Here is a 19,818-nt window from a genome sequence, read left to right as displayed (position 1 = left end):
CAAAACTCCTGGTAATATAATCTATTCATTTTTTTCCTACCATATACCTTTATCATTAACCAATAGTCTTTTTATGATGCCAGAATATACAGATTGCACACATGCACATAAGCACCCTTGATTAGAAAATAAATTTCACAAGATTGATAAGATAGCTTCAACCACACATGTTGACATTGTCTACAGAGAAACTGAGCACTCTCTCTACTTTGAAGGAGTTAGGAAATGTTATTCTTTAAAATCTGTTTTATAGAGAACTCCTCACAGGTCTGACAACACTTATCTGGAAATGTGGTCAATCATGCATCAATCAATATTTTTGTAAGTCCTATTCAAGAGGCCTGAATAGTTCGATAAATTTGAAGAGTGCACATACATTCACTAATCTAAATAGACCATTGCATGACTCGTATTAAGTGTTTATCTACTACTCTATTGTGACATTGACTTACTGGTTATGAGAGTCTTATCTGAATCTACACATGCTTGTTTTTCAGAGTGAAGGATATCGAAGGCTAGTATACTGTATATTTTAGTAGCCTAAAATTGGGGCTTGTTTAAATCTTCTTGTATAGAGTTTACTATTCTGAACTGGGAGTAAAGGTTGACAAGCTTTGTACAATGGAAACACGTGTTTAATGGCAGGTGGGTGAGAAGAAGTAAGACTAATACCAGGGCTCAGGATTCTAGACCTTACACTGCTACAGTACAACTCTACTTCTAGGTACCATGAGTAGTATATCCATTAACAAATCAAAGAGACATTCAGTGGTATGGTAAAATTAAAATGGACAAAGAATAGTATTCGATTGAATTCTTGAAGTCTTTCACACAGAGCACAAGATGACATTTGCAACAAAACTGTCTTTGTTTTCCCCAAATCTGCACAGTGTGGAAAACGAAGTATTTCCTCTTTTGAGTCCTCAGGAGAGGAGGACCTTTACTCTGAACCAAACTCCACCGTTCTAAGACACCGTTCTCACGGCACACCATCCCTTCATCCAGGAGTTGATCATCATCGAGCCAGAGATGACAAACATGTCAACCGTCATTTGAAAATCCATCATTCTCTGAGCCCTGAATCACCAATCACTACAATTACAGTATGTTTTTTTTCTCAGTATTTCCTTCATGCCTGCACACTGCAGCTTAAACAGAAGGGAGAGGGAGGGTTGAAGTGACTGTGACACAGCCTGCTCAGTCTGTCAGGTGTCCAAACCCAGCGCATTGTATGTAATGAAACAAGTGACATGCATAAGATGGCAGAGTGAGCTCTCCCTGCCCGAGACCCCCATGCTCGTGAACCAAAAAGTTTATGACTATTTCCTCACAGGTTAGTAATGAACCGAACCCAGTCATGCTTCATAATTCCTTTTGGATATCCCAACAAAAAGTACAAAATTAAATCAAAAATGGAAACCAAACGTTCTCCAACCAAGCTCACGAAGAGACTCGGCAAAGTTCCTCTGCACGGGGTCAGGTGGGTCAGAGGTCAGGGGGGGGGGGGGGGGGGGGGGGGGGGGGAGGAACGTGGGGGGGCTCAAATAGAGATTGGACACATGATGACCTTGTCCTCCAGCATGACGCTGACCACCAGGAACACAAAGTAGAGCAGGAACATGATGAAGCCCAGCAGCTTGCTCATGCGCCACTTGCAGGCGGCGATGGAGGCGATGACAAAGAGGAGCATGAGGAAGAGGAGGACGATGGCGCAGAAGAGTCCGTTGGAGCTCACGCTCACGGGCTTCACGCCCTGGATGAGCGACCACAGGAGCCACGGGAACGGCAGACTGTAACAAACAGGGAGACACACGCATACACCAACACACACACACACAAAGACACACAGCAGTTAAAAACAGGGTTAGTTATTAACGTTTACTATATGGCATATGGTGACTCGAACCCTTACTTTAACCCTGCCCCCTAAGCCACACGGTGTTAGTGACACAAATCGGCGTACCCAACGGTGATGTCGAAGATATTGGAACCCACGGAGCTCGACACGGCCATGTCCCCCAGCCCCTTCCTGGCTACAATCACACTGGTGATCAGGTCTGGAATTGAGGTACCGGCTGCTAATATGGTGAGCCCCATAATCTCCTCTGTAATACCAATGGTTTCTCCCACCTGCAAAGACAGGACATCATGCTTAGGCCACACCCACTTTCAAAACATTTGGAATTACAGTCAAACCTGCATTGAATTAAAGTTCTTCCATATTGTAGACTACAACTTACATGTAATAAATACACGTGAAAGATTTCAACAAAACTTAAGATTATAATTGTTTTCCTAAGAAAAACATCTATAGCTCTTCTGGATTGTTTGGAGACTTTGGAAGCGTAAATGAACGAAGAGATGAAATGAGAACAGACCTGGTGTGCCCACCACACCATGAGGTAGGAGAATATCGCAATCCAGCTGATGGATCCCAAAAACGATATGGGGAAGAATTTCTTTGCAGTCTGGGAGAAAAGAGAAAAATCAAATGGAACCAAAAACCACACAGACACACACAGCCTAGATAAAGAACACATGGCCTTGATGCAAACAGAGACGACCCCCCTCCGAAAGCACATCAACCATAAAAACAACTACAGTCGGGAGCGACCAACGTGCGGCCGCACTCACTGTCTTCCTGACGTCGGGCAGCGTGAGCCACAGGGGGAAGACGATGGGCATGATGATGAGGTAGGTGAGGCGTTTGCGGTTGGTCTCTGGCCAGGACAGGCTCAGAGGCTGGTCCTCATCCTCCTCGTCTTCAGCCTGAGCAGAGAGGGAGAGATCCTCAGTCATGGCCTCTAGCCACACTGTGAAACCCTGTGGCAGCTTAATGTGTACAACACGTATGAAACAGACATTGCGGTGTGGCTAAGCACATCCCTTTTGTTGTTTTGTTTCTGTTTGGCGCATGTGTGAACGGTGTAAATTAGGCTTAGAGCATGGAAAAGAAAACAAAAATCCGAATGGAATATTACAAGCTGCTTTGGTGTCCCTGCAGCCTAGTTGACCAGGCCACAGGGGGATGTTACCTAACCCAGGAGGTAGGGCAACCATTTAGTCTGGTACTTCTGTTTCAGTTTTAAGCCCGTTTTAAGACCAGATGCTGATAATGTCTGGCCATGTCATCTATCTGTTACATTTTTAAGAGCAAAAAACGCTGGGAGCTCCTTGTCAAAGGACGCCCACCGCTGCAATCATCACAACAAATTAAACAAAGACTATGTCCTCTATAAAAAATAAAGTGCCACACCAGCAACAACTCAATCGTCAAAAGAGCTAGATTACAGTTGAGGAGGGTTGTGATGGTAAGGAGCAGTTTAGTAAAACACTCATGATGAGAAAAATCTTCCTTGACTTCTTTGATTCTAAAGAGAGTCTAGGTTGGAGCCGAACAAATTAAGGCAGACCCCTTGACCCACTGGATGATTGCACTTCCACAGCATGTTGGAGTCAACTAAAAGACAAGCACAAACAAGATGGCGCCCGTGTCTGGCCCATCCTGTCGCCGCGTCCTCAGGTAACCTTGGCGATGAGCGGCTGCAAAACAAAAGAGCTCACTGTATTCTCTCACTACCTCTCCACATCCAGATGGTTGTATTGTTACCACTGAATAGGTCTGGAGCTGGGAACAGAGAATCAGCCGAGTTCTCCCGTCAGGAAAACCGCACAGCGTGAATTGGCGTACGCAAACTGGCACCTTATCCGCCTTTTCATGATCTTTATAAAGGGGTTACTTTTGCGTTTCATATTGGCACAGGGCACCTTGCTGGTGGGCACCCATTTCAGGCCTACAAAATCCGTATATTATTAGCCTGTCAGTTTATCAGTAACCTCTGCCGGTCAATGTCCTACAGAGATGTTGTTGTGTTTTCAGAGATGGCTCCCATATGTCAGCCCCTCAGGGGCCTTCCTGCCCTGCGGTGCCTCAGTCAGTGCCAAAGTCGGCAAGCTTAAATGGCATAGACACCTACCACCCAGCCCCCCAGAGCACAGACACCCAGCTCCCCAGAGTAACAGAGGACGGCTGACATTTATTAAATTAGTTTTACCCCCCAGGGGAAAGCCCATTGAGACACTTGTATTGTTCCACAAAGGGAATGACTCCAGGATAGCAGCAGGCACATCCACAATATGAGCCTGACATGCCAACATCAGTGCTGGGATGTACATGTCTGCACCCTTGATCAAATCAGAGCCGTACATCATGCGCAAAACCCGAGCGCATGCGTAGTGTCGTAACGAAATGTCTGAAATGCGCAGGGAGAGATGGTAAACATAGGATGTTCACCTAGGGACGGCTGGGACGAGCTGTCAACTCATTATAGTCGGTTGTGGGGTGGAACAACCTGTTCAGCTGGAACCTCAGAGAGTTGTACACGAGAGAGGCGTCTCACATAGCTCCAACAATCTCCTAACGACAGGTACCAGTTTCAACAGGGAGAAGATGGCCCCCTTGCGAGGACATTCACTCTTCCATTGACGACCTTGAACAGAGAGACGGACACCTCTTGGTGTCTGACATTGATCAATCTCTCTGATCGTCTTCGCCACGCCCGTTTCTCATCATTTCATTCTGCTCTGTTTCTTTGTTTTATCCGATGCTGATGAACCAGGCGTTGGTACCTAGTTAATCTTGGATGAGCTACAAGGGCACTGCTGCAATGTTGACAACAGAGCTCTGGTTGCTGAGAACAGACCTCAAGCTGACAGCCTGCTAGCTGGGTGACAAATTCTGATTCTGAAACACAGATGTGAAGCGCATGAAAATTCCCAATACATTCACCAGACATTCGTGTGGAACAAACTTTCTGGATCCGAAGGCTCTAAACCCCTTTGCTCGGGTTTATAGAAAAATAAAATAAGCAGGAACGCTTGTGATCAGATGCCGTATCCATCAACCGTGACATGGAAACAGTTTCCCTATTTGTCTTATCTGTTAAGCTGTAATGGTAGGGGGTTGGATGAGTCATAAAGCCTGTCTGTTATCAATCTTTGTTTTCTACTCATTGTTCTTAAAGGAGAAATAGATTATGGGAGCAGTACACGCTCATGAATATTTAACATGACTTGCATAGAGAAGCATTACACAGAAAAAGAACATTTAGAAGAGCTGGAACTCTGACGTAAGCTTGAGTCATGTAGGCTACAGCCGTCTAAAAGAGTTGGAAACATGAAATGAGCCTGCGTCACATAATTTAGGCTTTAGGATTTAAGTATGTGCATCACTCTTTAAAAAGAAAAAGAAACATTTGAACCAAGGAACCTTTTAAGATTAACATTCAGAATGAAAGGCATTTTTACGTTTATCAAAACATCAGTTTGCCAAACCTAACTTGAACTTAAAAAAAAAAAAAGGATGAAAACGGCTTTGATTATATAATTAGACGTTAACCATGTACAGTATATTATTTCCGAATTGCCAAGGCATCCCGTAGGAATTGAAAAGTGAGTGTGACGGTGCCCCTGGCGACACGTAAAGGTGTGAGCTCCAAGGCACATCCTGCCAGACTCCGACAGGTGCACTGTGGGATACTAGCGCAAGGTAGTCCTCTAAAATAGCTACGTGTAAAACCCAGCTGTGGCAACCAGGCTCTGCTTTTTAATGAGAATATATTTTTCCATGTTGGCTTTAAAACAATGTTTTCAAATTCAGCATTCAGGCCCCTCCAGAAAGAAGAACAAAAATGCTGACCTCAAAGTTTAGTTTCGCCCCAAAAATATTGTTGAAGGTTACTTTTTCTCCTGATTTGGGCTATATTTCCTGAACTACAGTATGAGTGATGATGGTTGCAAAGATGGAGGCTATTATTAGCCAGAGCAATAGATCTTGCTCTGAACCAAGGGGAGTGTGTGTGTTTGTGTGTGTGTATGGGTGAGGGGGAAGGAAGATCGATTGAGGTGTGCCTGGTCATTTTACCAAACGAGATCCATTTCAGAAACTTCCCTCTGTGATCTATTCTGAGACGGTCCCATAAGCTCCAAATGATGCTGGACCTTTAACGATGCTTGGAGACAAGCATGCAGCTAAAAGACAGCAGATATGGAGAGAAGAATCTGCAGAAACAACCAGAGAGGGACCTGTGTGGTTTCTGTTACTCCCATCATTATCAGGGTCTCTTGGTCAATGAGAATACTGTGCTTAGAGTTAGTTAGAACGAATGATAATGTTCATTCGGTGAAGGTAAAGAGATTCTTTGAGAAATGTGCCTGTCCTAAGAAGCAGATGTCATGTCAAGGTGGTCAAGACCAACCCCCCGCCCCCCCCCCCCCGCCCCCCCCCCCCCCCTTGTCTCCGCCCGTCTCCGCCCCAACCACTCCTCCTTTCGTGGGAGACTTTGATAAAACGCCAGCTCACTCCAGAACCATGCTGCACCATCTGGCAGCCTGGCAGGTTGCTGTGCCAACGGAGAGGATGTGCGGTCAGCCTCATCGTTCATGATCCTGTTTATATAATCCACAGTGTTCACAACTAATGGTTCATCTTCCTGTTTGCTCTTAAAAAAAAAATTGTAATGTAATGACCATAGCTGGAAAAGGTGAGTTTGCGTATGACTTTTTGTGAACGTGCACGTCAATTTTGTGAATGTGTGTATCAAGCTGTGTGCATGTGTGTTTCGGACGTCCAGGGGCGAGAGAAAGAGGATAGCGTGATTGTAGCCACGGCAGCAGGAGAAGGACTTTGGCAGGCCTGGGCAGAGACGCAGGACCCCGTCTACAAACATGCTGGGGTCAAAACAGAAGCACAGACCTGCACAGTAGTCGACGTGACCTTCATGTCAATCATAACTTTCCCTAAGCCGAAGATCTTGCCGTTCCGATGTTGATGAAGAGTCAGTATAGGTAACAGATAGGGATAAGCAAAGCGTAGGCGTTTGGATGTGTAACGTGTGTGTGTGTGTTTGGTTTCGTACCGCTTCGCCCTCTTGTCCTGCAGTTCCGTTCATTGGCGGCGTCACCTCCACCTCCACATTGGAGCTGTTTGGAAGATTCTTATCTGTAAAAACAAAACAAAAAACAAACGCATGCCATTTGAAATGAGGCTGATACATGCCCCACACTTTACTGGCCTTCATAACCGGAAAGACCTACAACATGTTCACATGACTCAAACCTGACTACAAATTAATTGTGTGTATATGAGCACACACAAGTGTATCCCCAGACACAGTTTACCTCCAATCCTTGTGGCTAACACATCTCCAATTCGTTTAGAGCCAGACTTACTTAGGGTTTTTGATTAAAATACAACGAGCCAATAGCCATGTAATCAGATGATTAAAACATAATTGCTATGGAAATGGGTTTAATCCGAGTGTGGTTGTGACACGGCAGGGGAGATAGTCAGGCTGATACTGCGATCTGATAGGCCCTGACAACCCCTCCTTCTCTGTCCTTCTAGGCGGGAGCCTCCAGTCATTACAAAACCACAGAGAGATCCTAATCAAATCATAAGCATTGTGTGTGTGTGCGTGTGTGTGTGTTTGAATAGGTCAAACAGACTTCCCAGATGATCTGGATTCTGTGTGAAGGACTTACACTCCATGATAAACGCATCGCCATGGTACCGGAACACTGCATGTTTCTTTGAACGTGACAAAGTGTGTCTTTGTTGACTGTGGCAGACAATGTTAAAATAATCATTCAATCAGTGCTATTAACTCTTAAATTAAATCTTGAGCAATGAGAGGTCTCAACATCAAAGCAGGCTACTATCAATACCGGTCATGCAGTTGGACTCTGTTAAAATGGTAATATGTTAATACGGCGCCGTTAGCATAATTTAGTCTGTAATAAATATACATATCTCTCTTTGATTTTGCCCATCTGGGTACATTTTGCCAATGAAAGCGCCCACTCCCCTGCCCCCCCCCCCCCCCCTCCCGACACACTTTATCTGGTGTGGTTAGTAAGGACACCCCGCACACACACACAAACCCCACCCCCCCCCCTCCACACACACACACGTTCCTACGTCAATGTAGTATTTTGGACCTTTACGTAATAGTTCTTTGAAGTGGAAAACACAGGATTTGCACTTGGCAGGGGCTTCTGCTGAGCAAAATGTTGCCTGGAGAGGAGAGGATAACCGAGCTGGAGAGGATAACCGAGCTGGAGAGGAGAGGATAACCAAGCTGGAGAGGAGAGGATAACCAAGCTGGAGAGGAGCGGCAGATCTGCTAGACATACGTGGTGTGCTGCACTATGAATCATGGGGGATATTTGACTGGTGTGGTCTATGGTCAGTATTGGATGTACCAACCAACAACTACCAATAACACTTGATGTGAACTATCCTTTGTGTGTTGTTCCTGTGTCTGGATCATTATATTTGAATGTCTCCTGTAGGTTAACCTAGCGGTTGAGCGTATATTATGGGGAATCCATTCATGATTATGACAAGAGTCCTTCTTACTGGTGGGACGTTTCTTACTGTGTCTGCTAGGACGATCTGGGATGAATATTCACCACATGCAGTCATTATTTGTAGATTTACATACCTACTACATGTATATAAAATATTTAGAAAATAACTTACAGCAATTTAGTGATCAAAATGTTTCATGAAATATAGATTGAGGATAAAAAATATAGCTATGAAGCTGATTTGAATTGGAAAGGAATAAAGGAATTGGAGCTTTTATGACACCCTCCAGTGTGAGGAAATGCTGTGTCACCCACCTGAGCGACTAGCTGCTCCGTTAGCCTTCTCACTGTCTTCCACTTGACATTTCTTTTTGGCAATCTTGTGAAGGATGGATGCCTTCTCCCGGAATTTTCCTGTAAAAACAACAACAATGGCAGTAGAACCTCAGAGGCTGCTCGGGCAGGCCAGCAGGACTGCCCCCCCCATGCCCACACACGTTGACCCAGGGGCAGGAACACACACTAACAGCTTTACACAACAGCTACCATTTGACCTGTCAAAATCACAACAACACTAGCGTCAAATGAATTAGCTTCTGTAAAAAAAAGACAATACTGAAAAACCAAATGTTATCAATCCAGTAGCACGAACACAAGAATACTTATATTGGCTTAAGGAATACACAAGGCGACACAGTAGGCTAGGGTGCTGATCAATTCAACAACAACAAGGTATATCGGCTTATGTAAGAGGGTGCCCCTCTTGACATTAAGAAGAAAGCATGCAAAGGCAATCCCTTCAATGCCCCAGTCCATGTCTCGCCACCATGGTGTGTAACTGCCTGAGAGGTCCCATGATCTGGAGACCCCCCCTCTCTGCTAGTCCCAAAGGGGGACCTACAGCACGTCCACACACCTAAAGCAGTTTGATTTGGTCCTGACTTTACTGCCAGACCTCCAGCCTGGGTACCAGGATCACGTGTGATAGGGACCGAAAGAGACGTCCATGGACCCAGAACTCTTTACAATCTTCATAGGATGGGCTTCTTGGAATTACAGGCTACCTGTATCCACTTAAAGTCAACAGCATCAATAACAGAAGATCAATGATAAATAAGAATGAGGGGATTATTATGCATCTCACAGGTGTTGTCCTTGATGGTAGATCACACGAATAGGAAAGAAAAGCTGCACCACATAATCGGTCCTGACTTGTATAAAAAAATACCACCTGGACTTGAAATATATCAAGAGATGTGTTTGGTTCAACTCTAGACTACGAATCGACGGGTGTGTTCGTGTCAGAGCACATGTGCGTGCCAGCCTATGCACGCATGTCATGCATAATTCTATTTAGGCCAGTACATTTCAATCGATCTGAAAGCTTCTGGATTTTTTTTCTTCTGTTTTTCGAATAACGTAAGGTTCGTCGGGCTCGATGGGGTGACTCATCGATATGTGTTCCACCCAACCCTGTCGCCGTCTGTGACCTTCCAGTAAAATCATTAGCCTTCACACAGCCACCCAGTGACACTGTGTCCTCTAGACCTTTTCCGCCTCTCTTCACCTCTTTTTCACACCTCTTCCCCCTTTCACACGCCATTCCCCTCACATACTGTACAACTCGCATCCGTCGTGTTTTTTCACTCTCGTCTGTAGAAATTGACGCTGCGTAACCCTGTTTAACCTACAATCACACACACACACACACATGCACACAAACGCACACACGGAGACTTTCGGTCACACGGATATGGATCACACCATCAGCACACTTCAGCCTTGTTCACCTTGGGAGGTTGTCCGCGTGAGAGGATGTATATGCGTGCGTGCGTGTGTAATCAGTGCTTCCGGCAAGTTCCACAGGCAGGGAGGGCTTGGCGTAACGGGCAATCTCCTTTTATCTTCAAGCTAATGGCACGATCAGCCAACGCGGATACAGTATGCCAAGTAAGTCCTTCAGATTTCACAAAGTCAATATATGAGGTGCATTCACAATGTGTTTCAAGAAGATGAAGAATGTAGACACACATCAAAAAAACAAGAGCTCATGTCAGGATTCCCTAGCTGTGTGTGCTTTCGCAAACAAAGCACTTTCATTCTGTATGCTGTTTAACTTCAACGTCGGGATCTTGACAAACTATACACACAGGACACAACCCAGTCATTGACAAGGAGTTATGTAACTTGTTGGTAGGGAGCCCTTTCTCTAGTAGTCATTATAATGTTAGCCATGTCTGCCTACTCTGTTTTCCCTGTCAGCCCCGAATGTTACGCAATTCCTGGGTGGGTGAGTCACTGGTTTTTCTCCAAAATGTGTGACGTAAATGGGAGGTGCGTTCACAACGCTCTCTCCCTGTCAGTACCAGGGTTTCACGAGGCGTGGCTGATCTGTTTCTCCGATGTTATCCCCCCCCCTCTGCTAGGGAGGAGGGGAGAGACGTTCTCGCAATGCTTTGCGTACGTGTGCGTTTCATGACTAAGCTATTTTATCCACTGGTGAAGTCACATACAAGCAAGGTAAGCTGGGTATTAAGATAGGTTTTGACTAAACGAAATAAATCGGACTTATTAAGGAAGCCGTTTTGATAATGTTGTATCAGTGTTTTACTTATCTAAACTGTCGGAATGATACACACAACAGTACACACTGGAACTCTTTCTTTGCATCTCTGGGATTTCAGGGATTGACACGTGTAGGTTTCTGTCTCTCATGATACCTTTCCAGGGTGTCACACTGTACCGCACAACAGTAAAAAGAACAACAAAAAGGGTGGATGTACATACGGTAAACGTTTCAGAACACTGAGATACCCAATCTCCTCAGACCTCTGAGAACACAGACAACCAACCCCATCAAAAAACAAAACAAAACAATGAGCATGGGAACCACGATTTGCACTTATGTCAGTGAAATCTCGGAGAGGACATCAAAGAAAAAGTTAAAACTGAATCGTACCGTACAAGCACAAAACAATGGGGGGCAAGGTCAAGCGATCGAAATGAAGAGAAAACGGAACATGGAAAAAAGAAAATGACTAAAGTAATTGATAGAGCAGACTTACCTTCTTCAGTCATTGTGTGATAATATTTTAGCTTTCCATATGTTCCAAGTTCTACAACATCACAGCAAAAGACAAGGGTAAGGCGACGAGCACAAAGACATGGACAGGAGCAGACATGTAAAAACACCACATCCTGAAGGTTCAAACACAAACACTGTACATAGGGACGGCAAAGTTGTTCTCTCTCACCAAAACATCACTGCATAAGTGCAAAACAGAAGCCTACGAGCCAGGACACTTCACAAAGTACAAATCTTGACATCTAGAACTTCCACAAGTGATTAGCATCCTTATAGGCAGATATTTCTCACTTCTGAGATATTAATGCTTGCAGAGGTTGGACGATTGTTGATTTTGGTGTGTCAGTAAAATAATGTCTGCAAAAACTATCCATCCGATTGTCATCTGTAAGCAAGAGTTTTTTCTTCCGCAATGTTGAGGCTGGCACCATATATTGATATTTGCTTTCATTTTGTTTAACAGACATCTAGTTGATGACTTATTCTGGAATAAAAAAATAAAAAACACAGTGCTGAAACACAACAGCATGACTTTGATACTCAAAGCATTCTGGTTGCACCTGTGTCTGGTCATCATTGTAAAAGAGTCTGCTGTAACATGTGAACGGATTTGTTGTTATTTTTTTGATACCGCACAAAAAAAAAGCTACATTTAAAAAAGACCTTACGATGCAGACAGTAATGTAAAAAAAAAGTACTGATAAAACACAATTAGATCACTGACAATGGTCAGAAGAAAATAACATGTAAAATCCAACTCAGCTTGAAGACTAATTAACGTCAACACAACCACTTCATGTGTACTTTATCCTCTGCGGCAGGAAAAGAGCACGCTTGGCGTTCTACTAAAGACCTCTCGTCATTGCGTGGTGACCTCAAAGCCCTGTTTTTCTCCCTTTTACTAGTTGGAGCGTCATGAAAATTCAGTCTGTGTTGGGACTGAACGCTTTTAACAACGATTCTTTCACCAGAGCCAATCATCGATGTAATGATTTCCATGTTACGTTGAAGTGGGCTTCCGGGAGAGCGCAAGGGTGGGGGCCATGGGTGGGGTCTTTATTGGGGACCATGGGTGGGGTCTTTATTGGGGACCATGGGTGGGGTCTTTATTGGGGACCATGGGTGGGGTCTTTATTGGGGACCATGGGTGGGGTGGGGAGTGGGGCCTGGTGTTAAGGGCTCACTGGAGTCCATGGGTCAGCCAAGCACAGAGCCGAATCTGTTGGGGCCTTTGCTATCTGACATGTCCACAGCCTCTGAGTGACAGGCTGGAGGCCAACCTCTACCAGTTCAATCAATTGACCTTGTTCCCTCTGTTCCGCCGGCTACATAGTCATATGTAAGTTTACGTAACCCGCGGTCAAATCACGAAGCAGCTCTAGGTGAAGCAAGGTCAGGAGGAGGAGCAGGAGCACCGGGACCAGGCCCAGGAGGGAAAGGATGGAATTCATTGTGACACAGTGTGACCCGAGTTTCTGTCGAATCAGAGTGCTGCCCAGAAACCCCATGACGAGGAGGTCAGGTCCAGCTATGAGTAAGTGCACAGAGCCTCAGATGAGCACCTGACCGCAGCCATTTGTCTTGCAGCTGAAGAAGCAGTTTTGACCTCATCTCCCTTGAGTCTTTGTTGCTTCATATTTGATGCTGCTCAAAAGTTAGCATTTTAGTTCCACACAGATGGGGAGAGAAGATGCAATGTGTGTTGTCCCCTTCCCTCCTGTTCCACACACACACGCATGCATGCACGCACGCAGGCACGCACACACACACACAGGTAATATGGTTCAACAGTATAGATTTCCAATTTGCAGCAGAATTAGGCGAAGCCAACCACTTCAGAGGGTCCCATATTTAGTTCAAGGTTAACCTATTCATTGTCGTATTGGCAAGTCCATAAAGACTTGTGACGAATAGACCACAATTTATGTTACAAATGTAATAAATTTGACATAAACCTAAAACTAAAAGACATTGGATATAAAGGTACATTGGTCTTTGAATTTGGAGATGGAGAACAGCAAGTATGTTCATTATGGAGACAGCTGGTTAGTACTCTACGACATGTGACAATAAGACTGTAGTTTAGGGGGTAACCAAGAAGGGATAATAATGGGAACAACACGTGAATGGTTTCACAATGGGGATACATCTACAGAGTATACATTTATAGGAACACCTATGTAGAAAATACTTCCATAGAGAAAGACACTATAGTGAACACCTCTTTAGAGAATACCTCTATAGAGGATCCCGCTATAGAGGATCTGTCTATCAAAAGTACATCTACAGCGGCTAAACAGGGTTGTTGACTTGAACACAACAGGGATGGACACGGCGGCATTTTGAGGAGAAGAACTCTACAACCAAAGGGGAAGGTCTCTGGGCTACAGGAATGAGAATGAACAAATCTGGGGGATTAGATAATTAGAGTTGGAACTCACCAGAGTCAGCAAATTCTGAGGGGACAGAGGCAGAAACAAGAGTAGAAAAAGACAGAGACAGAGAGAAAGGGAAAAGATAAACCAGATGACTTTGAATGTATAAAATATGTTGGAACAGGCCAGGACTGACGGTTCTGAAACTTTTCAACCATGAAAATATGCACCATGAGCTATTCATATGTAAGGGGAAAGAAAGGCCACAAAAAAAGGCAAAATCTGGACATTGAAATAGACTGGAAGACATGTAAATATGGTTGAAATGATGGGCTTTATCCTAAGCAAAAAAGAGGGTTCAATCAGTCTCACAAAAGCATCCAACTCTGTGCCTCGTACACCAACACAAACTTCACTCAGAATCAAGCCCATAGTTTTTAATAGTGCCTATGAAATATAGATGGACTTACTGAGCTGGCAACACTGAGCCACTTAAAGTCTAAGAGCTTGCAGGGAATGGTAAACGTTAAGGACAAGATGCTTCGACTCGATGAAGCTGTTTGCCCAAGTCTTAAGAGCACACAGGATACGCTCTCTGGTGTGAGGTTACCGACAAGCAACAATGAACCTGAAGGTATTGCACACAGGAAACAGCCCTTTGCTGACAGACAGTCTAGCACAGGTCCACCACAGCCTTGTGCGTGTGAGGTATGTTGATCACCCCTAGATGAGGAAGACTGAGTCCCACATCTAGTCTGGTATTGTGCTGTTGACAAAGTGGCCAGCTCACTGTCCTTTATCTAAAAAGAACACGGCTCTTTCCTGAGCACGGACGGATATCTCTGGTCCAAGAAAAGAGAACATTAGACCATTAACCTTCAAAAGAACTATTGAACACCCTCCCAAGAGCTAGAGCGCCTCATAGGAGCACGGCCTGGAAAAAACGCGTAAAATAGCATTGAGCTCCCATCGTGGGATCGTAATTACACATCCATTTGAAGACCAAAAGGAGAAGTGGGGGCCTTAATGCCTCATCTGACAAGGGTCCTACAGTGGGTTCCTCCTTCACGCAAGCTATGCCCCTCGCACATCGTTCCAATCCTAGGCTGTGATTTAGAGCTTAATCACCCAGATGGACTGACTAACACATTGAGTAATGGGGCGTCTAGGATTGGTAGCGCCACAAGAAGGGGATGCATGTTAATGGGGTCCTTTGCAGTCAGTCAGAGCACAGCTTATTAATCTGCCTTGAATCAACTCGTTCAAAGCTCCGCTTTCCAGGAATGTGAAGACTGTGGAAGCTGAATTGACTGCTCCCTAGGACAGGTTCAGGTTGGGCTGATGCTGCACCACCCGTAATGTTTTTGAGAAATCAAATATTCCACCCATGTTCCAAGAACAAAGAATTCTGCATCCCCAGCACACATAGCAGGCCTTCATCTTTTGGATTAAAGGAAATATCAGTCTGACTGACTGCTGATATCGCATTGACCTCAGAGTATTTCCAAGGAACAACCTCACGACCTCGCTCACAGTACAAGGATTAATCCTGCATACACTTACCAGTACGCCTATTTCAAATCTGGTTCATAGCATAGTTTTATGTATTGTGTAAGTTTTGTTTCAAAGCCGTTGGTGTTGTGACTACATTTTTGGAGCATTGATTATCTCAAACCCTTAATTTAGGTGTTCTAAGGAGTGTCCTGATATGGCCTTAATTGATCAACTGGAGTTCCCAAGAAAGGCACCTTTGTGGTGAATAAAACCAAAATATCCCCAGTAATTTGAAAACATCAGGAAAATAACCACAATCTCTACAATTTGCTACTGAAGACCTACTGAATCTGACTGGATGCGTCAGGAGTTACTAAAACCCTCTTAAGTGAGGAGTCATCTCAACCTGTATAACAGCAACAACAAAAAAAGCCCAGAGACTTAGCGAAGCCTCTCTCCTGAAGAGCAACAGTGTTATGGAAGCTCCTCCCTTCCTGGTTGTCTCTGCCTGGGAGTCAAGGAGACTGACAGGTCTAGACAGAGAGAGAGTTCCATCGAGAAACACTGTTAGTGACACGTGTCGGTCTGTGTGCGGTTGTGCTCGTGTCCTACCTTCACTGAGGGGGTCCAGAGTGTGAATCATCAGCTGGAAGATGCTGTTCCTCATCAGGCTGTTATGCAGGGAGGCAGAGCTGCCCCCCCTCTGGAGACGAGGTCTAGCCTGCAGGGGCGGAGGACCAGGTAGTCATAATTAACTCTTGTTTGTGGTGCAAAATGTGTTCAAAAGTAAGAGCACATAAATAGGAGGAGCTATCCGTGAAAACACCCATATTTCTTACAGTACCAGAATATCCTTCTCAACAGTTTGAGTCTTGGGATTGATATCTAAGTGTCAATGATTCAGTATAAAAGATACAGATGGCTTTAGAACCCGTCAAGGGAAGGGCCAATCAAACCCCAGTACCATGCTCCAGCAGCTGGAACCAAAAGGAGCCTGTTCATCCATCATCCTTCGCATTAATCCTGCAAGCATTTGAACACCCTGCCGTCTCTTAAAAGAAGGTACATGCATCGGATCGAGACAGCCAGTCGGCGTTGGTATTTTTGTTGACGATTCGAGTTTGTTGGTGGTGAAACAGCCCTGGGGACCCTAACCCTGGCCCAAGGTCACTTTGGCGGTTCAAGCTGAACGAGGGAACTGTGGGAAACGGGCCACCATCACAGGCGGTGACTGTCTGGAGCGTGGCCGTCTCTGGCTCGCCCCGTGGTGATGCGTAGGCGCAATCTGGAGGTGTCAGCTGCTAACTCGCCAGCCCATATGGGTGTGAGCGCGTGGGGAGGGGATCAGATTGGCGGCACTGTTTGCAAAAGGCCACGAGGACAGGGTTTAGTGGAATCCACCAAGAATGATCCTTTTCCTGCCCAAACTTGCGTCGGGATTATTCCGAGATTCCAGGTGCCTTTCGGGCACAAGTGAAAAAGAGACGCTTTACAAAATCATATAGACAGATAGATAGAATCTTTCACATCTGTAAGGGTTGAAACATTTTTCTTTTTGTGTGAGTGACAAAACTGGAATTTCGTGCGTTTTTTACATGCAATGCAGTCTTACTCTTACACTTTCACTGTTAAGGCTCGCAAGAACCAGGCCTACAAGAACCAGGAGCTACACCATAGTACGTGCACAGGGGAAGTTGCCAGCACCACAGAGGACGCATGGCTGACTTGTTCACAGTATGGAAGGAGAGAGAAAAGAACAAGGAGTTTGGCTACCTGCACGGAAACAAGACCAACACAGAAACAGACGTAAAGAATTCCATGCAGACAGAACCTACCGACAGCTTGCTTTCATCCTCCGGTGCTTCGGGACTAGTCGCCTTCACATCCAATAAACAGAAAGGAGGAAAAAAACAGGAGAGAGAGAGAGAAAGAGGACAGAGATGTGAAGCATGCCATACACGACACAACCAGAGACTGACAGATGAAGACAGTAGAGAGACATTACTTTTTTTATGGATGATGATGATGATGATGATGATGCTGATGATGATGGTGATGTGAGGTGAAGGAACATGACAGCTTCCCAATGCTGTGTTGTGATTGCCTAGGACCTTCTAATGTCTCAATGTCAATAGTCAATGAAAGGGTGATTCAATGATACTTGAAGCTGGAGGACCTAAAATGTTCATGATTTAAGGTAAATCCTAAAGCTTGTGACATAGAGGGTGGGAAACTTTCCATTACATTTCAAATGTCATTTTGAAACCCTATATGGCTAGGTTTACAGGGATTTGAAATCAATCAGTCTGCCTGCCCATTTATACATCCATCTATGTATCCCGTCAGAAGTAACACAGATCTATGAAATATGCTAACTACAAGAAGTTTAAGACGTGATAAGACGTTTATTGCAAAAACCAAAGCTTGCCCTTGACGGTGACATTAATTAAATGTTAAATGCATTGGAACAATGACACTACCCTTTCAACCTCTTTTAAGAGACATGTAGTGAATCCACTGACAGAGCAAACCATCTGCAATATGATGATACTGGTGGATGGACGAAGTTATGTTGGTCACTGTGTCGTCCCACCCGTTTTAGGAGCTGCTTGTGCACATCAAAATCACCACATTCTCAGATCATCAACCAGTGCACCATTATGATCCAACAAAACAACAAAAGCGCTGATGCCAAGCCCAGAGATAGAAACTACCACAACCTAAATCTGCCAAATCATAAATTCATATCTTTAGTATAATCCTTGCTAGGCCGGTTACTGTTTCAGACAGACGGATGGATGGACGGACGTACGGGCGGGTCGGGGCAGGGCGAGGTGGTCAGGGGATGGGGGCAGGGGATAGCTCATTAAAGCAATGTTTAATATTATGACTAATAATCACACAGGCAGATGGGTATGTCCTCTGGAGTCGGCGCTGCATGTTAATCCCAGAAGCTCTGGTGGCCGCTCTTACGCAATGTCACATCAGGACGGTTCCAGGAAACAGATCAGAGGAGGGGGGGAGGAACAAACCAGCCGGGCCCATCCATGCAACGTTGCATTACACAGAAGCATGTGTCAAAAGGGATCTCATGCTAGTCGCTGGCTCGGCTTAAATTGCCCACAGCTTAAGTGGGACTTCTGAGGAATTGGAACATGGCTGTAATAACCGGATATCCACATCCAGAACTGTGTGTGTGGTGAAAAAGAAAACTAGATCTCATTCAAAAGATGTTGTTCATACACAGTACATTTGTAGTGGCAACTCTATCAAGAGTGGCTTGATAAAAAGTGAATTTAAACAACCGTACTCTGCATGTCATACATATACTGTAGCATTTGATCCAGCGAAATCTTTTTATTGGGGAGGGGGGGGGGGGGGGGTTGTGGGAGGTTAGCAGTTGAACAGCTTAAGGAGATTCACATTTCACATTAAAACATTGTTCCCCTGAAATAGCCAGACAAATCAGAATTAGGTCAGATTAGTTAGGTAGTATTACAAATAGAAATACAGTTTAAACCTTAAATACATTGAGTTGTAATGCCGATTTCTTTATAACCACAAGCTCCAGCTTTGAATGTAAAACTGTGAATATCCATGCTGTGTTGTAGGTGAGGGCTGCTGGTTTGAAGGAAACATAGTGAAGGGCTTGAACCTGTGTACAGTAAGCAGCATGTCCATCAAAGCTAGACAGAAGCCCCCTGGAGAGCTGTCTGCCAACTGGACACGCACAAAGCTGCTGAGCAGCACCTCTCTCTCTCTCTCTCTCTCTCTCTCTCTCTCTCTCTCTCTCTCTCTCTCTCTCTCTCTCTCTCTCTCTCTCTCTCTCTCTCTCTCTCTCTCTCTCTCTCTCTCTCTCTCTCTCTCTCTCTCTCTCTCTCTCTCTCTCTCTCTCTCTCTCTCTCTCTCTCTCTCTCTCTCTCTCTCTCTGTGTTTGTTTCTCTCTCTCTCTGTGTTTGTTTCTCTATGTCCTTCTTTCCTTCTCCCTCTCTCGCCTGCCCTATCCCCCCCCCCCTCTCTCTCTCTCTCTTTTTCTCTCTCTCTGTCTAGATTTGCCTGGAGAAGATAATGATGATCTTCAAGGAAAAGACAAAAAAACGCACAACAAGTCAAGAAGCCATCCACTTGCTAATTAGTAACCCCTTCATTTTTCTAACAAGCAGAACTAATTACAGGAGCAGCCAGGGTGCTGATTTCCCACAAGGCAAAGCTCCACGTGGCCTCCAGGACTGAGCCCCACCTGCCCCCCCCCCCTTTTTTTTCTAGATGAAAAGGTGGGGAGACAGAAATCGCTGTGTCATGCTCTCATTTCAATGTGACAGATGTGCACTGAATCAATTAAGGCTGTTCAGTTTTTTCCTGTACTCAGAGGCATCTAGTTGCCGAAAGGTAACTACTGTATAGTTTAAGGGGAAAACATATAGCACTCAAAGACAAGGACTGTTACACTGACACGTCATTACAGGGCTTCCTGTAAAAAGCTTTTACTATTAC

The 19,818-nt window shown here is 44.9% G+C and overlaps 1 protein-coding gene across 1 annotated transcript; it reads right to left on the bottom strand.

The window, feature by feature from the left end:
- Positions 1–1,531: 1,531 nt before the first annotated feature.
- Positions 1,532–17,205, bottom strand: LOC124487209 (sodium/potassium/calcium exchanger 2-like). Its single transcript, XM_047049359.1, has 10 exons — positions 17,160–17,205; positions 15,937–16,045; positions 13,897–13,911; positions 11,436–11,486; positions 8,686–8,784; positions 6,918–7,000; positions 2,635–2,769; positions 2,379–2,468; positions 1,964–2,130; positions 1,532–1,790 (listed from the first exon to the last, which is right to left on the bottom strand). Exons 2-10 carry the CDS (start codon positions 15,989–15,991, stop codon positions 1,541–1,543), a joined length of 945 nt encoding a protein of 314 aa, XP_046905315.1. The 5' UTR covers positions 15,992–16,045; positions 17,160–17,205; the 3' UTR covers positions 1,532–1,540.
- Positions 17,206–19,818: the final 2,613 nt, after the last annotated feature.

Source organism: Hypomesus transpacificus, chromosome 25 (assembly GCF_021917145.1).
Source record: "Hypomesus transpacificus isolate Combined female chromosome 25, fHypTra1, whole genome shotgun sequence".
NCBI lineage: Eukaryota > Metazoa > Chordata > Actinopteri > Osmeriformes > Osmeridae > Hypomesus > Hypomesus transpacificus.
Note: the sequence above shows the minus strand (reverse complement) of the source record. Positions and strands in the feature narration are given on the sequence as shown.